This window comes from Nycticebus coucang, chromosome 3, assembly GCF_027406575.1.
Source record: "Nycticebus coucang isolate mNycCou1 chromosome 3, mNycCou1.pri, whole genome shotgun sequence".
Classification (NCBI taxonomy): domain Eukaryota; kingdom Metazoa; phylum Chordata; class Mammalia; order Primates; family Lorisidae; genus Nycticebus; species Nycticebus coucang.
In genome coordinates this window covers 52808248-52829576 of record NC_069782.1, presented here as the reverse complement: position 1 = coordinate 52829576, position 21329 = coordinate 52808248, and the positions used below count along the sequence as shown (strand labels likewise).

The 21329-nt window shown below is 35.6% G+C and overlaps 1 protein-coding gene and 1 non-coding gene across 5 annotated transcripts in view; one reads left to right on the top strand and one right to left on the bottom strand.

Moving 5' to 3' along the window:
- CNOT2 (CCR4-NOT transcription complex subunit 2) overlaps positions 1-21329 on the top strand; it is a 112730-nt gene that overhangs the window by 64209 nt on the left and 27192 nt on the right. For 3 of the 4 annotated variants that reach the window (XM_053582860.1, XM_053582858.1, XM_053582859.1), the window contains one exon: positions 11871-11937. In XM_053582860.1, coding sequence (XP_053438835.1) covers positions 11871-11937 — 67 coding nt within the window. Of the gene's footprint in view, positions 1-11870; positions 11938-16612; positions 16789-21329 lie in introns of those variants that run through there. The other variant, XM_053582861.1, reaches the window with a different exon arrangement.
- Positions 8522-8642, bottom strand: LOC128582887 (small nucleolar RNA SNORA32). The gene has a single exon (XR_008379308.1). It is a non-coding gene; the product is annotated as a small nucleolar RNA SNORA32 (small nucleolar RNA).

The following is a 21329-nucleotide window of genomic DNA, read 5'->3' as shown; positions in this document are numbered from 1 at the left end:
GCACTCTACTGAAGGCAATAAAGTGAGACTCTGTCTCTACAAAAAAAAAAAATTTATATATATATGGTAGATGATAAAAAGGTGTGATTAAGTGTGTTAGACGGCTAATAGTTCAATAATTTCACTTGGAATGAAAGGATTTAGAATACAACCAAGTCATAATTAGCAAATTATAAAATATTTTCAAATAAAATTATTTAAATTCTATTAAGTTCTTTTAGGTTATATACTATACATTGTAGTCAAACCAGATGTATTCTTTTACTATCTACCTGCCCAACTTTTTTCCCCCTTTCAAATCTTTATAAATTTTGCTATCTAATTTCTATACAACATTCTACTCTAGTAATTAAGCTAATGAGATTCTTACTGATGTTTAAAGAATTTATCACATATCTGAGGATTTTATAAACACCCTAGTTTTTCTTTGAAGCTGATCATGAGGAAATCTCTTGCGTGGGGCTTTCAGAATCACACAAGTCAGCTTTGCCTGTGTTTAACTTGGGACCTTAGTTGTTTTTGTTTGTTTGTTTGTTTGTTTCCCAGTTTTAGTATTTTGCCCCCTTTGAAAATTTTTGTGTTTTTAAAAACAAATTATCAGTGGCATTATTAGGATTCTTTTCAAATTATGTATGTGGTGGCTTTGTTTACAATTAATATGCAATTTAGTAGCTTGTGGAATGATTTTATCCTAATTTTCTGTTATCTTACTGCCCTTCTAGCTGTTTGCTATCTGATCTGACTTACACTTTAATTGTTACTTATACAGGTTTTTATGTTTAATTTTTGACCTTATAGATAAAGAATTTGGGGTGTTATTTTGGTAGTATTGCTGCAGAAATTATATAATTGTAACTTGTATGTGTTGCTGTGTTTGTATGGTGAAAGTTAAATTTGATAGAAAATGTTAGTGAAATATAGAGAATGAATGGCAAAGAAGTGTTTCCTTTAGAAAGCAGAAATGCTGTATGTCTAAATTTTTAAAATTAGAATTAGTGTATATACTCCCATATGCACATGTGTTGGCTGTTCTAATCCAGTTGGTTGCTCCACAAAACTTTTTTAAAAAACATCAATTAAGAAGGTAGTATGTATGGCATAGGAATTAAAAACTTGCACTGTCAAGCAATGTAGATGTGTGTTTGAATCCTGATTTTGCCTTTTTGCAAGAACTTCTCCAAGCCTCAGTTTCCTTGTCTGTAAATTAAGGGAGGAGAGAAGAGGAAAGGGGCAAAAACTTACCTAACTAAAACAGTGAATAGTATTTGGATGATGGGCACACGTGTAGCCATGACTCCACCATTACAAAAGCAAACCATGTAACCAAACCCATTTGGACCCCCTTAATATTTTGAAATTTAAAATTGAGGTAATAAGACAGTAGCCACCTCAAAAACTGCTGCTGTGATGCTACTACTTTTTTCTAATTACAAAATACTATAAGGAAATTACACAAATTATAGAAAATATAGATGAGGAGGAGAAGAAAAGAAAAATTACCCATAATCTTATCAGTCAGTAATAATTTACTGCTAACATTTTGAGTTTTTACTTTAAATATTTTTATTAAGTACATGACTATTTAAATCTTCTGAACATACTGGCATATTTTCCACCATAAAGTTTGTACCAGGTTTTATTCTAATCACATACTCCATGCTCTTGAGAATACCTAAAGTCTTTGCTAATAGGGAACAGAGCTTATTGTTTTAATGTACATATATTAAAACATGGCTAATTTTACATACACACTGATTTGTCTTTTCCCACAGTTATTGGCCATTTATATTTGTGGAGTACCTATTTTTGCGCCATTTCTTATTTCTGTTGAGAAGTCTTATCCATAGATTAAGGATAATAATCTCTTGTCATTTGTTACACATATTTTTCTAGTTGTTCATTTTCAGTTTAGCTCATAGTATTTATAGCACATACATATTTATCATGTTTATTAAATGTGATCTATTGATCTTTTTTTAATGGTATCTGGTTTTGAGAACATCCTGTGAAAGACCTTTACCAGTTACTTTCTTACAGGACTTTTATGTTATATTCTCCACATATAACTTATGTCTGTTAGAAATATATTTTGCTTTAATGTGTGAATTGTTAAGGTCCTAGGAGTTCCCCTCGCCCCTGGCCCTCACCAAGGTTATCCAGTTGTCCCAGTACCATGTATGCTGGTAATTATTTTAGGTTGTACGGACCTAGAGACAAAATCAGGGATATTATATTAAATCAATACCTATTATGTATAATAGGTCTTTATGTGACAATAAAGTGAAAGCCATTTTTAGTTCACGTACCCTATGAAAGCAGTGTGCTGCATTTGCTGAAGGCTGTTATTTGCTCATACCTGAGTTAGACAATTAACTTAACAGCTAATGGAAATATTCCCTTTAATACATAGTCATGTCTGATATATTCTAGGGCCTGTTTCTAAATTCTTGTTCTGTTTACTGTGCTGATTCTGTGTCAGAACTACATAGTTGATTTGCCATTGATTTATAGACCATTCTGACATCTTAGTTAAGGTCTTCCACAGCCTTTCTCAATGAAATCAGTGTTTTGTTTTGTTTTGTTTTTGTGGCTGGGGCAGGGTTTGAACCCACCACCTCTGGTATGTGAGGCCAGCGCCACAGGCGTCCAAATCAGTGTTTTGACTGTTGCATATTAATACCTGGCATTTTCATTTCATTTTTCAGGTTGGTTTTTACTGATCTATACAATTGTGTGTGTGTGTGTGTGTGTTAATTTATAACCAACTACCACAATAAAATTCCTTTATTAGTTTTTGATGATTGAGAAAGTGAGCTCTGAAAATCCTGCTCTGTGAGGATTCTGTCTTAGGTTCATTACTTACTAGCTACGTATTGTAAGGCAAGTTGTTCAGTCTCTGTGTGCCTCAGTTTTCTTATTGATAAAATAGGAATAGCAGTGGCTTATGGGTGGTTAAAAGGATTACAGGAATAACTGTAAAACTTTTTGAAGAACACATAGTAAATATTCAATACATGTTGAAGTTAATGTGAGTAGTAGTAACATTGTATTTGATTCTCCTGGGTTTTTCAGGTAGTTATGTATATTATCTGCAAATAATTACTCTTTTTGCCCTTTAGAGAAACTTCTAAGGGGAAAATTTTCAACATAATAAATGACTGAGATGATTTTGTGATTTTATTTACTCTCCGGGAAGAGTGAGATTTTTCATTGTCATATATGGTAAAGGAAAATTGACCAGTGGCTAAGTGAATCTTGAAGCCAGATGATCAATGAGATCTTAATAGCTTAATAGCTTTCATATATTTACTTTCTTGAGACAAAGTGATAGTTTTGAATAAATGTCTTTTTATATAGAATTTATTATCTTTTTATTTAGTGTTTAACTGAAATTTAAGATCAGTATCATAACGTTACTAAACTGTACACTTAAAAATGAATAAAATAGTAAAAAAAAAAAATCTGATTTGCCCTAATCATATAGCATAAAATGTAACCATTTCTTTATCAGACCCATGGTTGAAGAAGTATTGGGGAAACTGTTCTCTATGAGATTATGTACTAGTTACATTGCTAAGTAATTTTTTAGAGCTACTCCTTTTTTTCAAAGGCCTTGTATTTCAAGAGACATGTACATAGCTTTCTTTAGAATGCTGTATTCGCTATTTTGAAATAGAAAAGTGTTGTTGTATGTATACAGACATGTTACTTGAATGTTTTCACCAGAGTAAATAAATCATAGGCATATGGGCTTGTTTTTGTTTTATTATAATTGCTTTCTTATTGGAGACCTTACAGAAAATGAAAGCATTTACATAAGACATGCAATAGACAACCCTTTGGGAGTAATGTAGTTAACCAATGGGAGTTTTTTTTATTTTTTTTAATGTCTTTTAATTGCTAATATATTTTTCTAGTCTTACCAGTGTTTTGAGTATTTACTATTTTGATTGTTCTTAAGCATAATCATTTGAGAAGTAATGACTTACAGGAACTTCTTTTGTTAAATGCTGAAAAGACATACGAGATGTGATACATTTTCCTTTATGTAAAAACCTCTTGAAACTTACTAAGAGTGGCTACTTTCTTTTTTTTTTTTTTTTGGTAGAGACAGAGTCTCACTTTATGGCCCTTGGTAGAGTGCCGTGGCATCACACAGCTCACAGCAACCTCCAGCTCCTGGGCGCCCGCCACAGTACCCGGCTATTTTTTTGTTGCAGTTTGGCCGGGGCTGGGTTTGAACCCGCCACCCTCGGCATATGGGGCCGGCACCCTACTCACTGAGCCACAGGCGCCGCCCCAAGAGTGGCTACTTTCTTATTCTCACCAATCCATCATTTTGAACTCAAGCCTAACTTTCATACTTGTGTTAGCCCACAGCAATTATGGCAACTAAGATTTCTCTTAGGCCAACAATAATTAATATTTTGTTAAAATCTGATATAAAATAAGAATATCTTCTGTGAGGGATGCAAGGCTGGTTTAACATACGCAAGTCTATAAACGTTATCCACCATATTAACAGAGGCAAAAATAAAGATCACATGATCCTCTCAATAGATGCAGAAAAAGCATTTGATAAAATCCAGCATCCTTATCTAATTAGAACTCTGAAGAGTATAGGCATAGGTGGCACATTTCTAAAACTGATTGAAGCTATCTATGACAAACCCACAGCCAATATTTTACTGAATGGAGTAAAACTGAAAGCTTTTCCTCTTAGAACTGGAACCAGACAAGGTTGTCCTCTGTCACCTTTACTATTCAACGTAGTGCTGGAAGTTCTAGCCAATACAATTAGGCAAGACAAGGAAATAAAGGGAATCCAAATGGGAGGAGAGGAGGTCAAACTCTCCCTCTTTGCTGACGACATGATCTTATATTTAGAGAACCCCAAAGACTCAACCACAAGACTCCTAGAAGTCATCAAAAAATACAGTAATGTTTCAGGATATAAAATCAATGTCCACAAGTCAGTAGCCTTTGTATACACCAATAAGAGTCAAGATGAGAAGCTAATTAAGGACACAACTCCCTTCACCATAGTTTCAAAGAAAATGAAATACCTAGGAATATACCTAACGAAGGAGGTGAAGGACCTCTATAAAGAAAACTATGAAATCCTCAGAAAGGAAATAGCAGAGGATATTAACAAATGGAAGAACATACCATGCTCATGGATGGGAAGAATCAACATTGTTAAAATGTCTATACTTCCCAAAGCAATCTACATATTCAATGCCATTCCTATCAAAGTACCTACATCGTACTTTCAAGATTTGGAAAAAATGATTCTGCGTTTTGTATGGAACCGGAAAAAACCCCGTATAGCTAAGGCAGTTCTTAGTAACAAAAATAAAGCTGGGGGCGTCAGCATACCAGATTTTAGTCTGTACTACAAAGCCATAGTGGTCAAGACAGCATGGTACTGGCACAAAAACAGAGACATAGACACTTGGAATCGAATTGAACACCAAGAAATGAAACTAACATCTTACAACCACCTAATCTTTGATAAACCAAACAAGAACTTACCTTGGGGGAAAGACTCCCTATTCAATAAATGGTGTTGGGAGAACTGGATGTCTACATGTAAAAGACTGAAACTGGACCCACACCTTTCCCCACTCACAAAAATTGATTCAAGATGGATAAAGGACTTAAATTTAAGGCATGAAACAATAAAAATCCTCAAAGAAAGCATAGGAAAAACACTGGAAGATATTGGCCTGGGGGAAGACTTCATGAAGAAGACCACCATGGCAATTGCAACAACATCAAAAATAAACAAATGGGACTTCATTAAACTGAAAAGCTTCTGTACAGCTAAGGAGACAATAACCAAAGCAAAGAGACAACCTACACAATGGGAAAGGATATTTGCATATTTTCAATCAGACAAAAGCTTGATAACCAGGATCTATAGAGAACTCAAATTAATCCACATGAAAAAAGCCAACAATCCCTTATATCAATGGGCAAGAGACATGAATAGAACTTTCTCTAACGATGACAGACGAATGGCTAACAAACATATGAAAAAATGTTCATCATCTCTATATATTAGAGAAATGCAAATCAAAACAACCCTGAGATATCATCTAACCCCAGTGAGAATGGCCCACATCACAAAATCTCAAAACTGCAGATGCTGGCGTGGATGTGGAGAGAAGGGAACACTTTTACACTGCTGGTGGGACTGCAAACTAGTACAACCTTTCTGGAAGGAAGTATGGAGAAACCTCAAAGCACTCAAGCTAGACCTCCCATTTGATCCTGCAATCCCATTACTGGGCATCTACCCAGAAGGAAAAAAATCCTTTTATCATAAGGACACTTGTACTAGACTGTTTATGGCAGCTCAATTTACCATTGCCAAAATGTGGAAACAGCCTAAATGCCCACCAACCCAGGAATGGATTAACAAGCTGTGGTATATGTATACCATGGAATACTATTCAGCTATTAAAAAAAATGGAGACTTTACATCCTTCGTATTAACCTGGATGGAAGTGGAAGACATTATTCTTAGTAAAGCATCACAAAAATGGAGAAGCATGAATCCTATGTACTCAATTTTGATATGAGGACAATTAATGACAATTAAGTTTATGGGGGGGGAAGCAGAAAGAGGGATGGAGGGAGGAGGGTGGGGCCTTAGTGTGTGTCACACTTTATGGGGGCAAGACATGATTGCAAGAGGGACTTTACCTAACAATTGCAATCAGTGTAACTGGCTTATTGTACCCTCAATGAATCCCCAACAATAAAAAAAAAAAAAAAAAAAAGAATATCTTCTGTGATCATCGTTATTCTCCTGGTTAGTATTTCACTACTTACTGTATTCAGCCTGGCTGATTCCCAGCTCCTTAAGTTTGTTCCTCTCTAGGCACTTGATTTTGTTTTGTTTTTTTCCCCAGAGCCTCACAAGGCATTTTCCCCTTATTACATTCCTATCTCTGCTAGACTCCCTCCTCTGAGAAGCCTTTCCTCTGACCACCCTTTTCCTAGACGGCCTTCTATAGTGCTATCGGCACTATTCCCATTATCCTTTAAATTGTTTCTCTGCTTTTTGAAAATCATAGCATCAATCATTACCTGAAAGTACATGTCCATTAATTATTAATTACCCTATTTAACACCACTAGAATTTAGGCTTTAACAAAGGCAATGACTTTATCTGGTTTACAGCTGTTCTAGGTTCTTAGAACCTATAAATAATGTTAGGAAATAGCAGGCTTTCTCAGTGAATCTTTGTTAAAGTGAGGCAGAGAATGGAGTTGTTACTGAAAAATAACAATTATTTGCAGATGATATGATTACATAAAAACTCAAAAATCATCTTAAAATTTTTACAAGAAAAAATGTTTATAAATGTTTTTATATAGCAACAATATCTGACGGTTAAATGTAAATATATGAGGGCATACTCTAAAGAAATTGGAAATAAATATCAAATCATTTGAAGAGAGCTTTCTAAAACCTCTTAAAATCATTTACATTCTCTTCAACCTTGGCATGTGAAAAGGTAAAGCCTAATTGTGAAAAGACAGTAAAATGATGTATTTCAAAATATATCACATTTTAACATAGCTGCAAAATATGTAACTTCATAAGTGGTAATAATAATAATCGAAACAGTGAGAAAATACTGTTTTAACTATACAAGCAAGGCTTTTTCTTTTATGTGGGAGAATAGCCAGTGTTTGTAGGGAGCATTGCAGCAATTGCTGTGGGAGTGTAATTAATATAGTCCATAGAAAATAGGTTAGTGCTGCACAGTAAAGCCTTTAAAATTCCTCAGATCAGTCATATGTCTCTCTGTGAATCTGTACTTGAGTTTAACCACAAATTTAGATAATACACTTACAAAGGTACTTAATGCTGTGCTTTTTAATAAAAAACTTGAATTTTTAGTGTTTAATACTAAGGAATTAAATACATGGATTATTACACTTTTTAAAATTATTCTTTATGTAGGGCGGCGCCTGTGGCTCAAAGGAGTAGGGTGTCGGCCCCATATGCCAGAGGTGGCGGATTGAAACCAGCCCCAGCCAAAAACTGCAAAAAAAAAAAAATTCTTTATGTAAACTTAAGAATATTTGAATGAAAATTACTTCAAATACCTAATCAGCTTATTTTATTGTTATCTGATTCACAGACTGCTGGGTCCGGTGACTTACTATTTTATTTTTCTGCCTACTCGCTTCCCTTCTTTTCTCCTTTTGTTCTTTTAAACACATTATCTTCTTATTTTCTTTCTTTTTTTGCGCCTGTTTGCTAGATTTGGTTCTGATTTCAGTAGTTCCATATTTTTAATCATCCTGTTTTTAAATTTAAAATGCTCTTCAGGTTCTGTCTAGATCATGCTTTCTTCCTTTCCCTTTCTTTCTTTGTAGATATGATATAGTCAGAAGTTGTAATTCATTTGTTGTTCTTTCCTGGAATAATAACCTAATGTTAGGAATCATGTTATCGCCATACCTTTAAGTATATTGTGCAGTGACATATTTATTTAATAAAGTGTCCCCAATAGGCTGAGTGCTAGCAAAGTATCAGATAGAAAACCTACTGCAAGTTTTTTTTATGGTCATGTCCACAGCAGTTGAGAAACTGCATTCTAAAAGCCTTGGTAATGACCATTAGGATTTTTTTATTTAATAAAATTTTGTTACATTTCCTTGTGACAGTTTGTCGATTTCCTTGCCATTCTGTATATTAAAGGATAAAGGGGCTTTTGGTGGGTAAGGGAAATAACGAGAACCACATTGCTATTTATTCCAATTGCTTCCTGGCTTTACTGTTGATGATGCTTGACTGCAATGTATATTGTGAATCTGAAAGAGATCTGGGAGATGTAACTATTATGATTTTATATTGGGAGGTTAGGTGACGTTTAATTTTTTTCCGCCTTTTGCTCCTCTCGATACAAATTCTGTACCTTACTTTACTTGGAATTTCTGAAGAAAAATTTCTTTCTTTTGCTCCTTCAGCAAAATGTTATGTAAGTTTAGGATACTGTTTAACGTATTTCCCAAAGATGGAACACCCCCTTTTCTGCTGTTAAATGAGGATGCAGGTTTTGATCTAAAAAGGATATCAGATTGTTAGCAGCTGCTGCCCACCATTTGTTGAGCGCTTGCTCTGTGCCAGGTCTTATATCATCTGACTTTCACTTCACCCCTGTGAGGCAGGTGGCGCTATTTCGATTTTATGGGAAGGAAACTGAGGCTTGGCTATTTCATAGGTAAGTGGTAGAACCAAGATTCAAAACTCTGGGCTTGCTTTATTTATGCTACATTCCCTAATGTGTTGTGTCTCTTAATCTGAAGTTTTATATTTTCTAAGAAATTCACTTATATGTTATTAACTTTCAGCATTTAAAAATATGTAAATTGTCTGTTACCAGTAGTTACTGTTTTTCCAGAGTATATTTCTTTTGCATTTTCTTTGCAGTCATAAATAGCTTATCTGTCCCGTTTATATTCTTTTATTGTGTTAAATCCATTTTTAGCACTGATTTATTTCATAAAATAAGCTTTCAGACTTGAAAAATATAGATCCTTAGGGATAGTATTTTTGAAATAAATTAGATATTTGCATTTTGACGCATTTTGAGGCAATAATTTGAGGGTTATAAACTCTTAAACTTCACTTTTCTGTAGTGGCACACAGAGGAGATGGTATGTAATGTTACACATAGTATGGTAGGTGAATCATCTTCATGCTCTTGATTTTGAGTAACTGACCTGGGGGAGCACTTACTTCTTCCTCCCACATTGAGAGAGCGGATGTCTTGGTGTACCTGTAATCATTGAAAATAGAATAAAATGTCTATTGTTTGGAGTTAAGTATTCAAGAAATAAGAATTTCTGAAATATGTAAGGTTTTAAGTGGTCCTTTCTAAAATGTTCACACTGTGGATCCTTCTAACTCAGGCACACATACTGGCCAATGTCCTATATTTAGAGTCTTTAGAAAAACTACATTCTTTAATTTGTAGTTTACGATGACAGAATATCATAAGTTTTTGCATATAAACTTTTTACCTTCTGTCACCAACTAAAGCTTAATAATGATACATCTCCTTTGATCATGTTCTTACAATTTGGAAATGAACCTTTGATATACTTAGAAAATATTTCTAATTAATGTAGAAACAGTAATGACTATGGTACCTAAGAAAAGAACTTGGTTGGGTGTTTTTGATCTGTTGGATTATACTTGGTAAAGAACATTTAGTTTGAATATATGTTTTAATTTTCTAGATTGTCCACCTCTGGTTTTGAGAAGGAATGTTTATAAGATTTATACTTTTTAGAAATTCATTGCTATATTATAAACATTGCTGTTTTTCGAGTGGTGTGTAACTTAGCCTTACCACAGAGTGGGGTCTGTATCATTGGTTTAAAACACCTGTTGTATAAAATAATTTTTGAACTTTAGAATAATTAATTTAGATTTTTGACATGAAAATTATATGAAATGTGTTGTATAAAACCTCCGTTGCTTGAAGTTTTTTTTCTTGACTTTTTAACTTGGTCAATGTCAGCATGATTTTCCTTCCCTGAAGACCATGGAGGACTGACCGTCTGATGATTCTTTCTCTTTCGTGGTTTCTACTCACCCTTTTTTTCCTTTATCCTAGGTAGTTCATCAGGACATAAAATACTGTTACTTCTGCCATCAGAGTGCCTCTCAGTTGTCCCACTTCTGCTGTTGTAGTTTAGTATTCCCAAAGTGGTAGATTACAGGCATGAGCCACTGTGCCCGTCCTATTTGTCTCTTAATTGTTGTAGTTGGCAGCTATGTGTGTGTGATTAAAGAACACCCTTCATGCTCTGGCCCCAACATACTCTATTTCCCATTCTTCTGTACCCCAGTAGGAGCGAGCTTTATCTCCTTTACAAAATATTTCTGATACCTCAACCTCTTTCTTTATTGATGCTTTAATACTTCCTTTAAAGCATTTACCACACTGTGCCTTAGAATATAAGGAGTTGTATCATTCATTCTTTCCTCACTAGATTTTAAGTTCCTTGATGATATAGCTATGCCTTCCTTAATTAAGGTGTTTTGATGGTTGTTTAATATAAGCTAAGGAATGTACAGACACACACTTTCATTTACTTGGTTTAAGTATCTGCTTGTGTATAGCACTGCCGTACTCAATTCTGTGAGGAGATATAAAAATGAATGTATTATGTTACATGAGTATAGCATGACTTCAGAGAATTTTATATTTTACTAAGACAAAAAGACATTAATCAGTAAATTCAAAGGCATGTACGAGTGCCATGAAATTCATATTACTAATAAACTGAGTAAATTACATACCTGTGTGTGTGTGTGTATATATTTTCTTTCTTTACTTTGCTATTGTATCATCTCTCCATTCAATATATGAATATGTGTATATTTGTTAGGTTTTTCTACCCATTCAATACACATCAGTTATTTGTATTTCAAAATCAGGAAATAGTTTTATAAGCTCTAAAACTTCTGTATTTAGGCAATAAACGGAATGTAGAATTTAGCTTAATATATTAATATTATCTAAGAGTAATTTTAGTTGTAAATTTATAGAGCTAACGTTTTGAGGTTGTCTTTGTGTCTAGTTAGCCTTTTAAGTATAGCAATAGAGCTGTAATAGTTTGATTTAGTGTAACTTTAAAAAAAATTGTATTAAAAATTAATTCCATTCAATTGTGGTAATCTCTTAAATTTGGAATTTATGATGTAGTGTTTATGCTTTTCTGGAGAATGAAAAATATGTGTTAGATTTTTACATTTATGGTTGTACAGATTTGTAAAGTGTAAATATAATGTTCCATGTTCGTTATGCTCTAATATAATTAATTTGTTTCTAGATGCTGGCATCACCATCTACATCAGGTCAGCTGTCTCAGTTTGGGGCAAGTTTATACGGGCAACAAAGTAAGAATTTTGTATTTATTTGGGGATACTTTCGTTTAAGAAAAAAAAAGTACCAAATAAAGAAGCACTGATGCTGCCCTTGTGGGTTTATTATGAACTTGAAAGATATTTAATTTTCAAGTTTGCTTTTCTTTTCTATATACATAGCAAAGCCTCATTATTTCAGGCCTTACGCTAATATTAAATTTGTTACCACTTAGAGCATAGATTAAAATTTATTTCAACACCTTTTGTACCTGCATGTTTTTTTTGGAATATTTTTGGAGAAGAATTTGCTAAACAAACTAAAAATAGACATTCTCTGTTTTTTCAGTTAAAGGAAGTTAAAATAATTTTTTTGTTTTGGGGGGATTTTTTTGCAGTTTTTGGCTGGGGCTGGGCTTGAACCCACCACCTCCGGCATATGGGGCCGGCGCCCTACTCCTTTGAGCCACAGGCACCACCCCTAAAAGAATTTTTTGTTGTGTGTGATGGGTTGAATAGATTGTATATATGCGTGTATGTGTGTGTGTGTTTTGACCTGTTTGTTACTGTAAGTCCATTACTTAGCAACAGTTTGTGAATGTTCTTTGTTTAGCAAATACTTCTTTTGCTTTAGCTTAGTCTGGGTATGAAGTCTACATTTTTGACTTATAGTTCAGTGCTTTTTCCATTATTTCCAAGATTCTGTGTTTTTTTTTTTTTTTAAGTATTGTAATACTTCTAAAGCGCTTAGCACAGTGCCTAGCACATAGTAAGTGCTCAATAAATTTAGCTATTTTTATTACATAAAATTTGTATAAAACTCTACATTATAAAATATACTTACATTTTAAATTTAATTTTCCAAATTATCACATATTAATAATATTTTATTTCTTTAATGTCAGAGATCTATTATCTCTCATCTCTGTTAATATAATTTCTGTTAATGGAAAGAGGGAGTTGAAAGTGTTATAAATTCACATCAAAGATTATAAATAATTGAGTAACTGGAAGAGATATCTGATGACTTGTATCTTAACTGGCGTCAAGTAAAAATTACTTGTTTGATTTGGAACTCTTTCCCAGCATAATGAAAAACAAAGCTTTGATAGACTAGTTTGTCATACCATTTCACCCTTCCAACTGGTTCTGAAATTTAGTGGGAGGATGAACTTCCCTTTGCAGACCTGGTTTCCCATCTGCTTTCTTCTATCTTTGTGGCTTTCCTCCTTTGATACAGAACACAATTTTGTTAATAGAGAAATTAGTAAAATTTACTAATTTCTTTTATATGTATCAGCAGTTTTCCTCTAATTAAATAGAAAAACACAAAAATATTATTTGTCCACCTATGTTTATCCTAGTTGTTGAGAGAACATTATCAGCTAGTGGTTTGTTCTGGTTAGCCTGTGTTTTGGTATGACTTTTACCCTTCTGGTAATCCCTACCATGAAAATATCTAGCTACTTTAAAGCTGCCTCTTTTCTATAGAACACCTACTTTTGTCTTTTTAAAGAACTTATTTTGTCTTTTTAAAGCTCACAGTTTATCACTGCAGTGAGTAGATATGGAATGGAGAAAAACATTTGGGGCGGCGCCTGTGGCTCAAGGAGTAGGGCCCCGGTCCCATATGCCAGAGGTGGCGGGTTCAAACCCAGCCCCGGCCAAAAACCACAAAAGAAAAACATTTGAGAAATTTCAGGTTATTTTATAAAGGAGAATGGTAGTGATTATAATCAGCTATCTGGACATTTAAATATTTGATCTAATTGTTTTATCCTGCAAATGTAAAATCGTAGCTGGACTAACTATGTAATCAATTAGGTTTGATACATAGTTATATGTTTGGTATGATAGACATTTATTGATGTCTTTGTATAAATGTGTTTATTGTTAAGGATTTACAAAGATTAATATATGGACAAAAGAAAAAGTATTTTAAGGTACTTACTAGTTTTAAAAGAAGCAACATATGGTAGATATTTCCTGTTGTTCAGTATATTAAATGGCTATATTCCTATAACATTGGTGAAGTAACATTTTGAATGTAAGGGGTTACCTGTTTAAACTTCACATTTTAAGTATTAGCATACATAAAAATTGAGCCTTAGACTAACTGGACTTGAAATGTTTTAGGTGAGGGTGTAATTATTCCTTTCCAGCATATAAATCTAGAAGTTACAACTAGTGGAAAAAGCTTGGGTTGCCAGTCTTCTGTTAGGACAGATCCAAGGGGCCCTTTCATTCATTTAGCTGGTAAGTAGTCTTAATTGAATACTTGGACAGGAGAACACAAGCTACCATGAGGGGGTTGAGGGCTAAATTTGTAATAGTTTAACTAAGTCAGAATGGTAAAATTTGAGGGACTGACTTTCATAAATGGCAGAGAGGTAAGGAATTAGTAGGTGAGAGTAGATGACAACTATTATTCCTGTGGCAACTTATATAATGACACATTTGAATTGATAGAACTAAAAGTTCTTTTTCCTCCTAACTCTGTATTTGGATTGGCAAAGTTGAATAGGAATTTGGGCCAGTAAAATATGAGGTCTGGCTGGGCACAGTGGTTCACACCTGTAATCCTAGCTCTTTGGGAGACCTAAGCAGAAAGATCACTTGAGGCCAGGAATTCGAGACTAGTCTAGATTAACATAGCAAGATCCCGTGAAAAAAATTTTTTTTCAATTATCTAAATGTGGTGGTGCACCTATAGTCCCAGCAACTTGGGAGGGTGAAGTGGGAGTATCCCTTGAGTCCAGGAGTTCAAGATTACAGTGAGTTGTGATTGTGCAGTGCCACTCTAGCCTGGGTAACTGAGCAAGACTCTGTTTCTTTATAAAAGAAAAAAAAAAAAAAAAAAAAGCAGGCCCAGCATGGTGGCTCATGTCTGTAATCCTAGAACTCTGGGAGGCCGAGGTGGATGGATTGCTTGAGCTCAAGGGTTTGAGAACAGCCTGAGCAAGAAGAGACCCAGTCTCTACGAAAAATAGAAAATCTGAGGCGAGAAGATTGCTTGAGCCCAAGAGTCAAAGATTGCTGTGACCTATTATGATGCCATGGCACTTTAACCCAGGGCAACAGCTTGAGACTCTGTCTCAAAAAAAAAAAAAAAAAGTGAGTTTTATTCTGTGTTCTTGATAGTTGGAAAGGTTAAGAGGTAAAAGAAGTGGAAAGGGAGCTGGGCACATTGGCTTACACCTGTAATCCTAGCCCTCCAGGAGGATGAGGTGGGAGGATTGTTTGCTGGGGAGTTTGAGATGAGCCTCAGTAAGAGTGAGAGAAACCCCATCTCTACTAAAAATAGAGAAATTAGCTGGACATTGTGGTGGGCACCTGTAGTTGCAGTTACTCGGGAGGCTGAGGCATGAGGATTACCTGAGCCCAGGAGTTTGAGGTTGCCGTGAGCTAGACTGATGCCAGAGTCACTTTAGCAACAGTGACTCTTGTCAGGGAAAAAAAAAAAAAAAAGGAGAGGAGAGGAAAGAAGATTGCCCACTCAAACCAACAATTTGCTAGATAAGGATGGAAGTGGTTGTGCAGCACCAGAGGTACCCAGAATATGCTGGAGGAGGGGCTTATATGACCTGAGCTTCTAGTATAGTATAGTTGTATCCAAATATATAAATAACTCCATGTGAATACTGTGTGCATACTCTTGTATTCAAGTTGCATGATGTTCTCTACTTGTCTTCTGGAGTCTATAGATAAAATTTTAGGTACACTGAGTCCTCGCCTGACATCATCAATCAGTGTTTGTCAGTCTTGTTGTCAGCAAGACAACATATAACAAAACTACTTTTTTCATTGTCATCAACATTGTAATGAAATGTTGTTGAACAAAATTTTCAAGGACTTGCTGTGCATCATTTTGCTTAAAATCTCAGATTCCAAGAACCTATTGACAACGTTAAGTGAGGACATACTCTACACCTTAGAGAGCAGTGGTTCTCAACCTTCTTAATGCCACCATCCTTTTCTGCAGTTCCTCATGTTGTGGTGACCCCCAACCATAAAATTATTTTTGTTGCTACTTCATAGCTGTAATTTTGCTACTGTTATGAATTGTAATGTAAATATCTGATATGCAGGATGTATGTTCATTGTTAAAAAGAGGTTGCGACCCACAGGCTGAGAACCGCTGTTTTAGAGGGTAGAGTAAGTCCATGGGCTCCCTCAAGCAGTCTACAGGACTAGAATGAATAAAGAGCCAGGAATTAAGTTATCCTGGATAGTAAATGCATTGAAATTAAGTAGCCATACAGTTGGAGCATAATTACTAACAGGATTGAGCCTTGCAGGATTGGAGGAGAGGGAAACTGCCGTTAACTGAGTGCTTCCTATGTACTTGTTTTCTCCCAGGCACATGGGTTAACCAGCTTTCTAAACGAATCCATTATACACATTTGTTTGTACCTGAATTCTCAAAGGACTCAGGCCTCTAAAAATTGTAGGGGCATTTCACAGACACTAAACATTTAGTAATTAGTACTGAGTGCTCTGGGACTTCTTGCTTTGAAGAAATACATGTTGAGTGAGACATTTGCAGTATATAAAATAACAGCTGATGATGCTGGTGCAAAAATTGAAAGGTATGCTTCAAAATGAAAAGCACTGTAAGCTTCAGTGGTACAGGAAAGCTTCAGAAAGAAGGTGGGCATTGTGATTGACAGGTATTTATTGGGTGTCTGCCATATGTGTTGTGCTATGCTAGATACTGCAGATGTGGGATAGAAGAGGTCTCTCCAAGCCGTCTTCTCTGCAGTGTGCCGACTGCCATGGTGGATTTACTTATGGACTGTCTCCATTACCTTTGTTTCCTCACTACTCTGCACATGGCATTCAGTAAATGCTGCTAGATGCACGTTGAACAAGATATTCCTACATACAGTAAGTGGTTTTACTACAAAGTAGAGTAAGAAGTTCAGATACGTCAAAAGCAGAAATAATCACCTGTCGTGGAGAATGATTAGAAAAAGATTCACAGATGAAGTCTTGTTTCAGATTGGCATTGAAGAGACTGTGAGTAACACTGTGGGAACAACCACCACAGCATGGGGTAGATTTGGCCCACTTTATCAAAGCAAGGAGGAAACCTGTTAGGCTATTACATGGCTTTCAGCCAAGAGACAGTCTTCATGTTTCTGTGGGATATAACTCAAGATATTTGCTATTTTCCAAGTTGAAAAACACAGCTATAGCATTGTTTTCCCCATAAAACATCTGTTTTCTGGTCAAAACCATCACTTCCTAAGAGTGTATCATTTTACCTTCACCTTTAGTACCACCTGTTTGTTGACTCTGTTTCCATAGACATGTTAAACCAGAGAAACAAATTAATATTTGTTGCATATTGAGTATTTATTGTGTCAGATGGTATTTTATTAATACAGTATTTTACATGGAGCAGGCAAAGAGGTCATCTCTGAGGAAGTAATATTTGCATGGAAATCTGGATATTGAGGAGGGGAAGTCCTTGGAGCATGTAGGGGTGAGTTTTCAGATACGGGCAAGAGTAAGAACGGAAGTTCAAAGTCACGGGAATGTGAGAATGAACTCTGTGTGTCAGTGGAAGAACGAGAAGCCCAGTGCGATGAATAAAGAAGTGTTCGAGTAGCAGGAGTCAGATCATGGGCAGTCTGCCTGTAAAGATTCAGTAAAGAACTTGGATTTATTCTAAGTTTCATGGGAAAGATTTGAAGATGTAGTTTCACTTTTAGAAGAGCACTTTCTTATATAGAAAATGGACTGGATGAGGGAGGAATGAGAGGCAAGAGAATAAAAGAGAGACAGACACAGGGAGCCACTACTGCAGTAATCCAGGCCAAAAATAATAATAATGATAATAATAACAACAACAACAACAAAGACACTGGGTTCCTAGAGTTGGACTAATGGTGGAGGTTTTGAGAAGTTGTCAGATTTGGGATATTTTGGAGATAGATGTGGGATGTGAAAGAGGTACCAAGGGTGATACCTGCATTGCTTTGTGAATAAGTGCTACTAATCTATAACAGACATTTAGTTTGATAAAGAGCACAGAAACTACTTGGGAGGGCCACCCAGATAGATTCTGTGCAGCTCCTGTTAAGGTCCGGTTAGATGCTGTCTGGGAGTCTCAACTGGTTCTAACATAGTTGCAATTCCTGTAGTTGGGAGGTTGAAGCCACTTGGCTCCATTCATGTTTCTTGTCTCCAGTGTCCTCAGCACCTAGAAAGGCTGACTTCACTCCTCCTTCACGTGCATAACTGTCCTCATTTTCATATCTTTTTGTTCTTTCAGACTGAACTGTGTAACATTTGTACCCACCTGACTCCTCACCATTACCACCACCAAATACTGGCTAACTCTCCCATGCTGTTTAGTTCATATACTACCTCCCTCTCCTCCAGGAGACCTTTTCTCATCCCAGGCCAGATCTGTTCCTAAGTGGGTGGTCTCTTCTCCGTGTGTTCCAGATACATGGTATATAAAAACCTTCCTTGATCTAGCACTTGTTTATTTCTGAGTGGTCTTTTGTATCTCTGAGAACAAGAGAAGAGCAGGTATTCTTGGTGGGGAGAGTGATAGTAATGGTAAAGGTATAGGGGTATATTTGAGGGAAGGGAATAGGGAAAGAAGGAAGAAGATTATAAGTCAAACATATAGTATGTGTAAACAAAGTAAAATGTCAGTTAAGCCTAGAAAATACCTTTTGAGTCCTGACAGAGTTTTAAAGACGATTCTGTGACTCTCTACTTTAGTTGTACCCCTGAAAACACCTGGTGGGGGAGCGGGGGAGTGTTAAATCTCACTGCCTGTAAATTTCTCAAAATTACAATTTCTGGAGATTAGATCCACACTTAACGTTTCCTGGATGATGTAAAAGTCAGCAACTCCCATAAAAAGTAGAAAGTAATATGGCTGCAAAAGGTGTTCAAATAATCAAAAAATTAGATCATTATCTTTGTGCATCACTACTTGGATCTTAGACCAGTCACCTACTGTTTGGTGGGAGTTCACATGTAACCTAGTTGGATGGTCTCTGGAGTCTCTTCTATTCTTAAAATCCTTTGAATTTAATGAAGGAAATTCACAAGGCAGTAGTTTTATTGGGAAGGTTAACCATCTAAAATGCCAGAGAAGTTGGGTGTATGACATTGAGATAAAGCTCCATTAGCACGATTGCCCTTTTTATTGCATACGTGCGTGACACTGGGTTCCTAGAGGAAGTTGATTGCTTCGGAAAGGAAAAGGGGATACTTTTTAAGCCTTTTTGCATCAATTAAAGATTCCCCCCTGTCTTCAATAAAAACTTAGGGGACTTCATTTAAACACGAGTATTCAGAGATTTGGTTGATGTGATTTTATTTCATATAACTTGTATTAATATTGTTTATCTTTAGCAAAAGATTAAAGATGTCATGGCACATCTTTAATTAAGTAGTAAATACTTAATAGTTAAGTATTTAAGTGATGTGCTTTTAATCAGTTTGTGCATTGGAAGTAATTCATGGAATAATTTATTAGATCATACTCTTGGGATTCTGAAGCAATAAAGAATTTGTTTTGACTATTTAGTACCCTGCCAAATAAGAGATTAGAATCTATTCGTAATAAGTTCATATAATCCTCCTAATATCATATTATTCTTTATTATTGTTGAATTAAAAGAAAATTTTGACTCAATCATAGCCTTTTCAGATGTTTTTGTTTAGTCTTTTATTTCTTGTCTGTAAAAAGGGGATAAATACTCTCTGTAGAGGATTGCTATAGGAAGAAAATGAGATTGAAGTAGCATAGTGCTTGGCTGCTAGGTACTCAATGAATTTTAATTCTGCCATCTTAGTTGCCTGCTATTTACAAACTCATTCATACATATATTAATTTTTTACTTCTTTAATGCCCAAAAAATGCTTTGAGTTCTTTCCCTTTTTTATGTCTTATTTTTGGCACAATATTTTGGAAACGATTTTCTGTGGTGGTTTCTAATTATACTAGTAAAAGATCAAAGTTTTCCTTCCCTTAGCCCTGTTCAGTTGTAATAGTTTTTTTTTTTTTTTTTTTTTTTTTTGTAGAGACAGAGTCTCACTTTATGGCCCTCGGTAGAGTGCCGTGGCCTCACACAGCTCACAGCAACCTCCAACTCCTGGGCTTAAGCGATTCTCTTGCCTCAGCCTCCCAAGTAGCTGGGACTACAGGCGCCCGCCACAACGCCCGGCTATTTTTTGGTTGCAGTTTGGCCGGGGCCGGGTTTGAACCCGCCACCCTCGGTATATGGGGCCGGCGCCTTACCGACTGAGCCACAAGCGCCGCCCAGTTGTAATAGTTTGACTCAAGCATTTCAAATTTAGTATTTTGTTTCCTAAAAATTAATATTTGTGTGCTCTTATTCAGTGGTATTCTTCATGGTTTAAAGAAACTAAATTTTTAAATTAAAATAACTTGATTATTAAGTATTCAGGGTTAATTGATCCAATTTGAAATGATGCTCTCCTCTCACTTTTGATCTTTTCAGAGCTAGTTCAACATATGATTAGCTTTTTTGAATGTATTAGGTGTTTTTATGAAAAAGATAAATTTTGAAGGCTAAAATTAAACACTGACATTTTATTTTCATTTTTCCGTATTGTCTTCCTCCACTCTTAGCACTGTAAGTCGATTCAAGCGTGCTGATCCCTAATTGACTAAATAGCCTTTGCATTCTTGTTTCTGTCTCCAGAATTTTTTGCTGAAGTTCAGATAATCTCTAAACTCTAAAGTATTTCTGAAATTATGAATTTTTAATGTACAGCATAGAATAATATGCATTTGGAGAGTTGAAATGCTCAGATCTCATTGAATTTTTTTGAGGGCTTATTGATTATTAAAAGGGGCCAAATTGATAACTAGATTTTTAGAAAGCATATGTTTGTTTGTACTGATGAATATGTAGAGAGTGGGGAAAGGAAAACTAGAGGAGAGAAAACTGACAGCTATAAAGACGAGAAAGAAAATGCAGGGAAGAAAGCAAGAAATGGAGATTTACTAGTGGGGTGTAGTGGTGGGCACCTATAGTCCCAGCTACTAGGTAGGGGAGGCTGAGCCAAGGGGATCGCTTGAGCCCAAGAGTTGGAAGTTGCTTTGAGCTGTGATGCCAGGGCACAGAGTGAGACTCTGTTTCCCAAAAAAAAAAAAAAAAAAAAAGGGGGAGATTTGGAAAAGAAGTTTGAAGAGTAGGAAACATTCAAAAGGGAAGAAAGCAGAAGAAAAAAATGGATGAGAGGTGTTGCAATTCAGTACAGGGTGCTGATCCCTAGTGGTGCTGGGCTTACATAGTAGTGTACTAGGAGTCCAGAGATGGAGAAGTCAGTTATCTTATCTCAGGCTCAGATTCCTTATTCATAAAACTAGAGCATTGGATTAGGTGATCTTTAAGATCCCTTCTGACTCTGAAATTGTGTAGTACTTC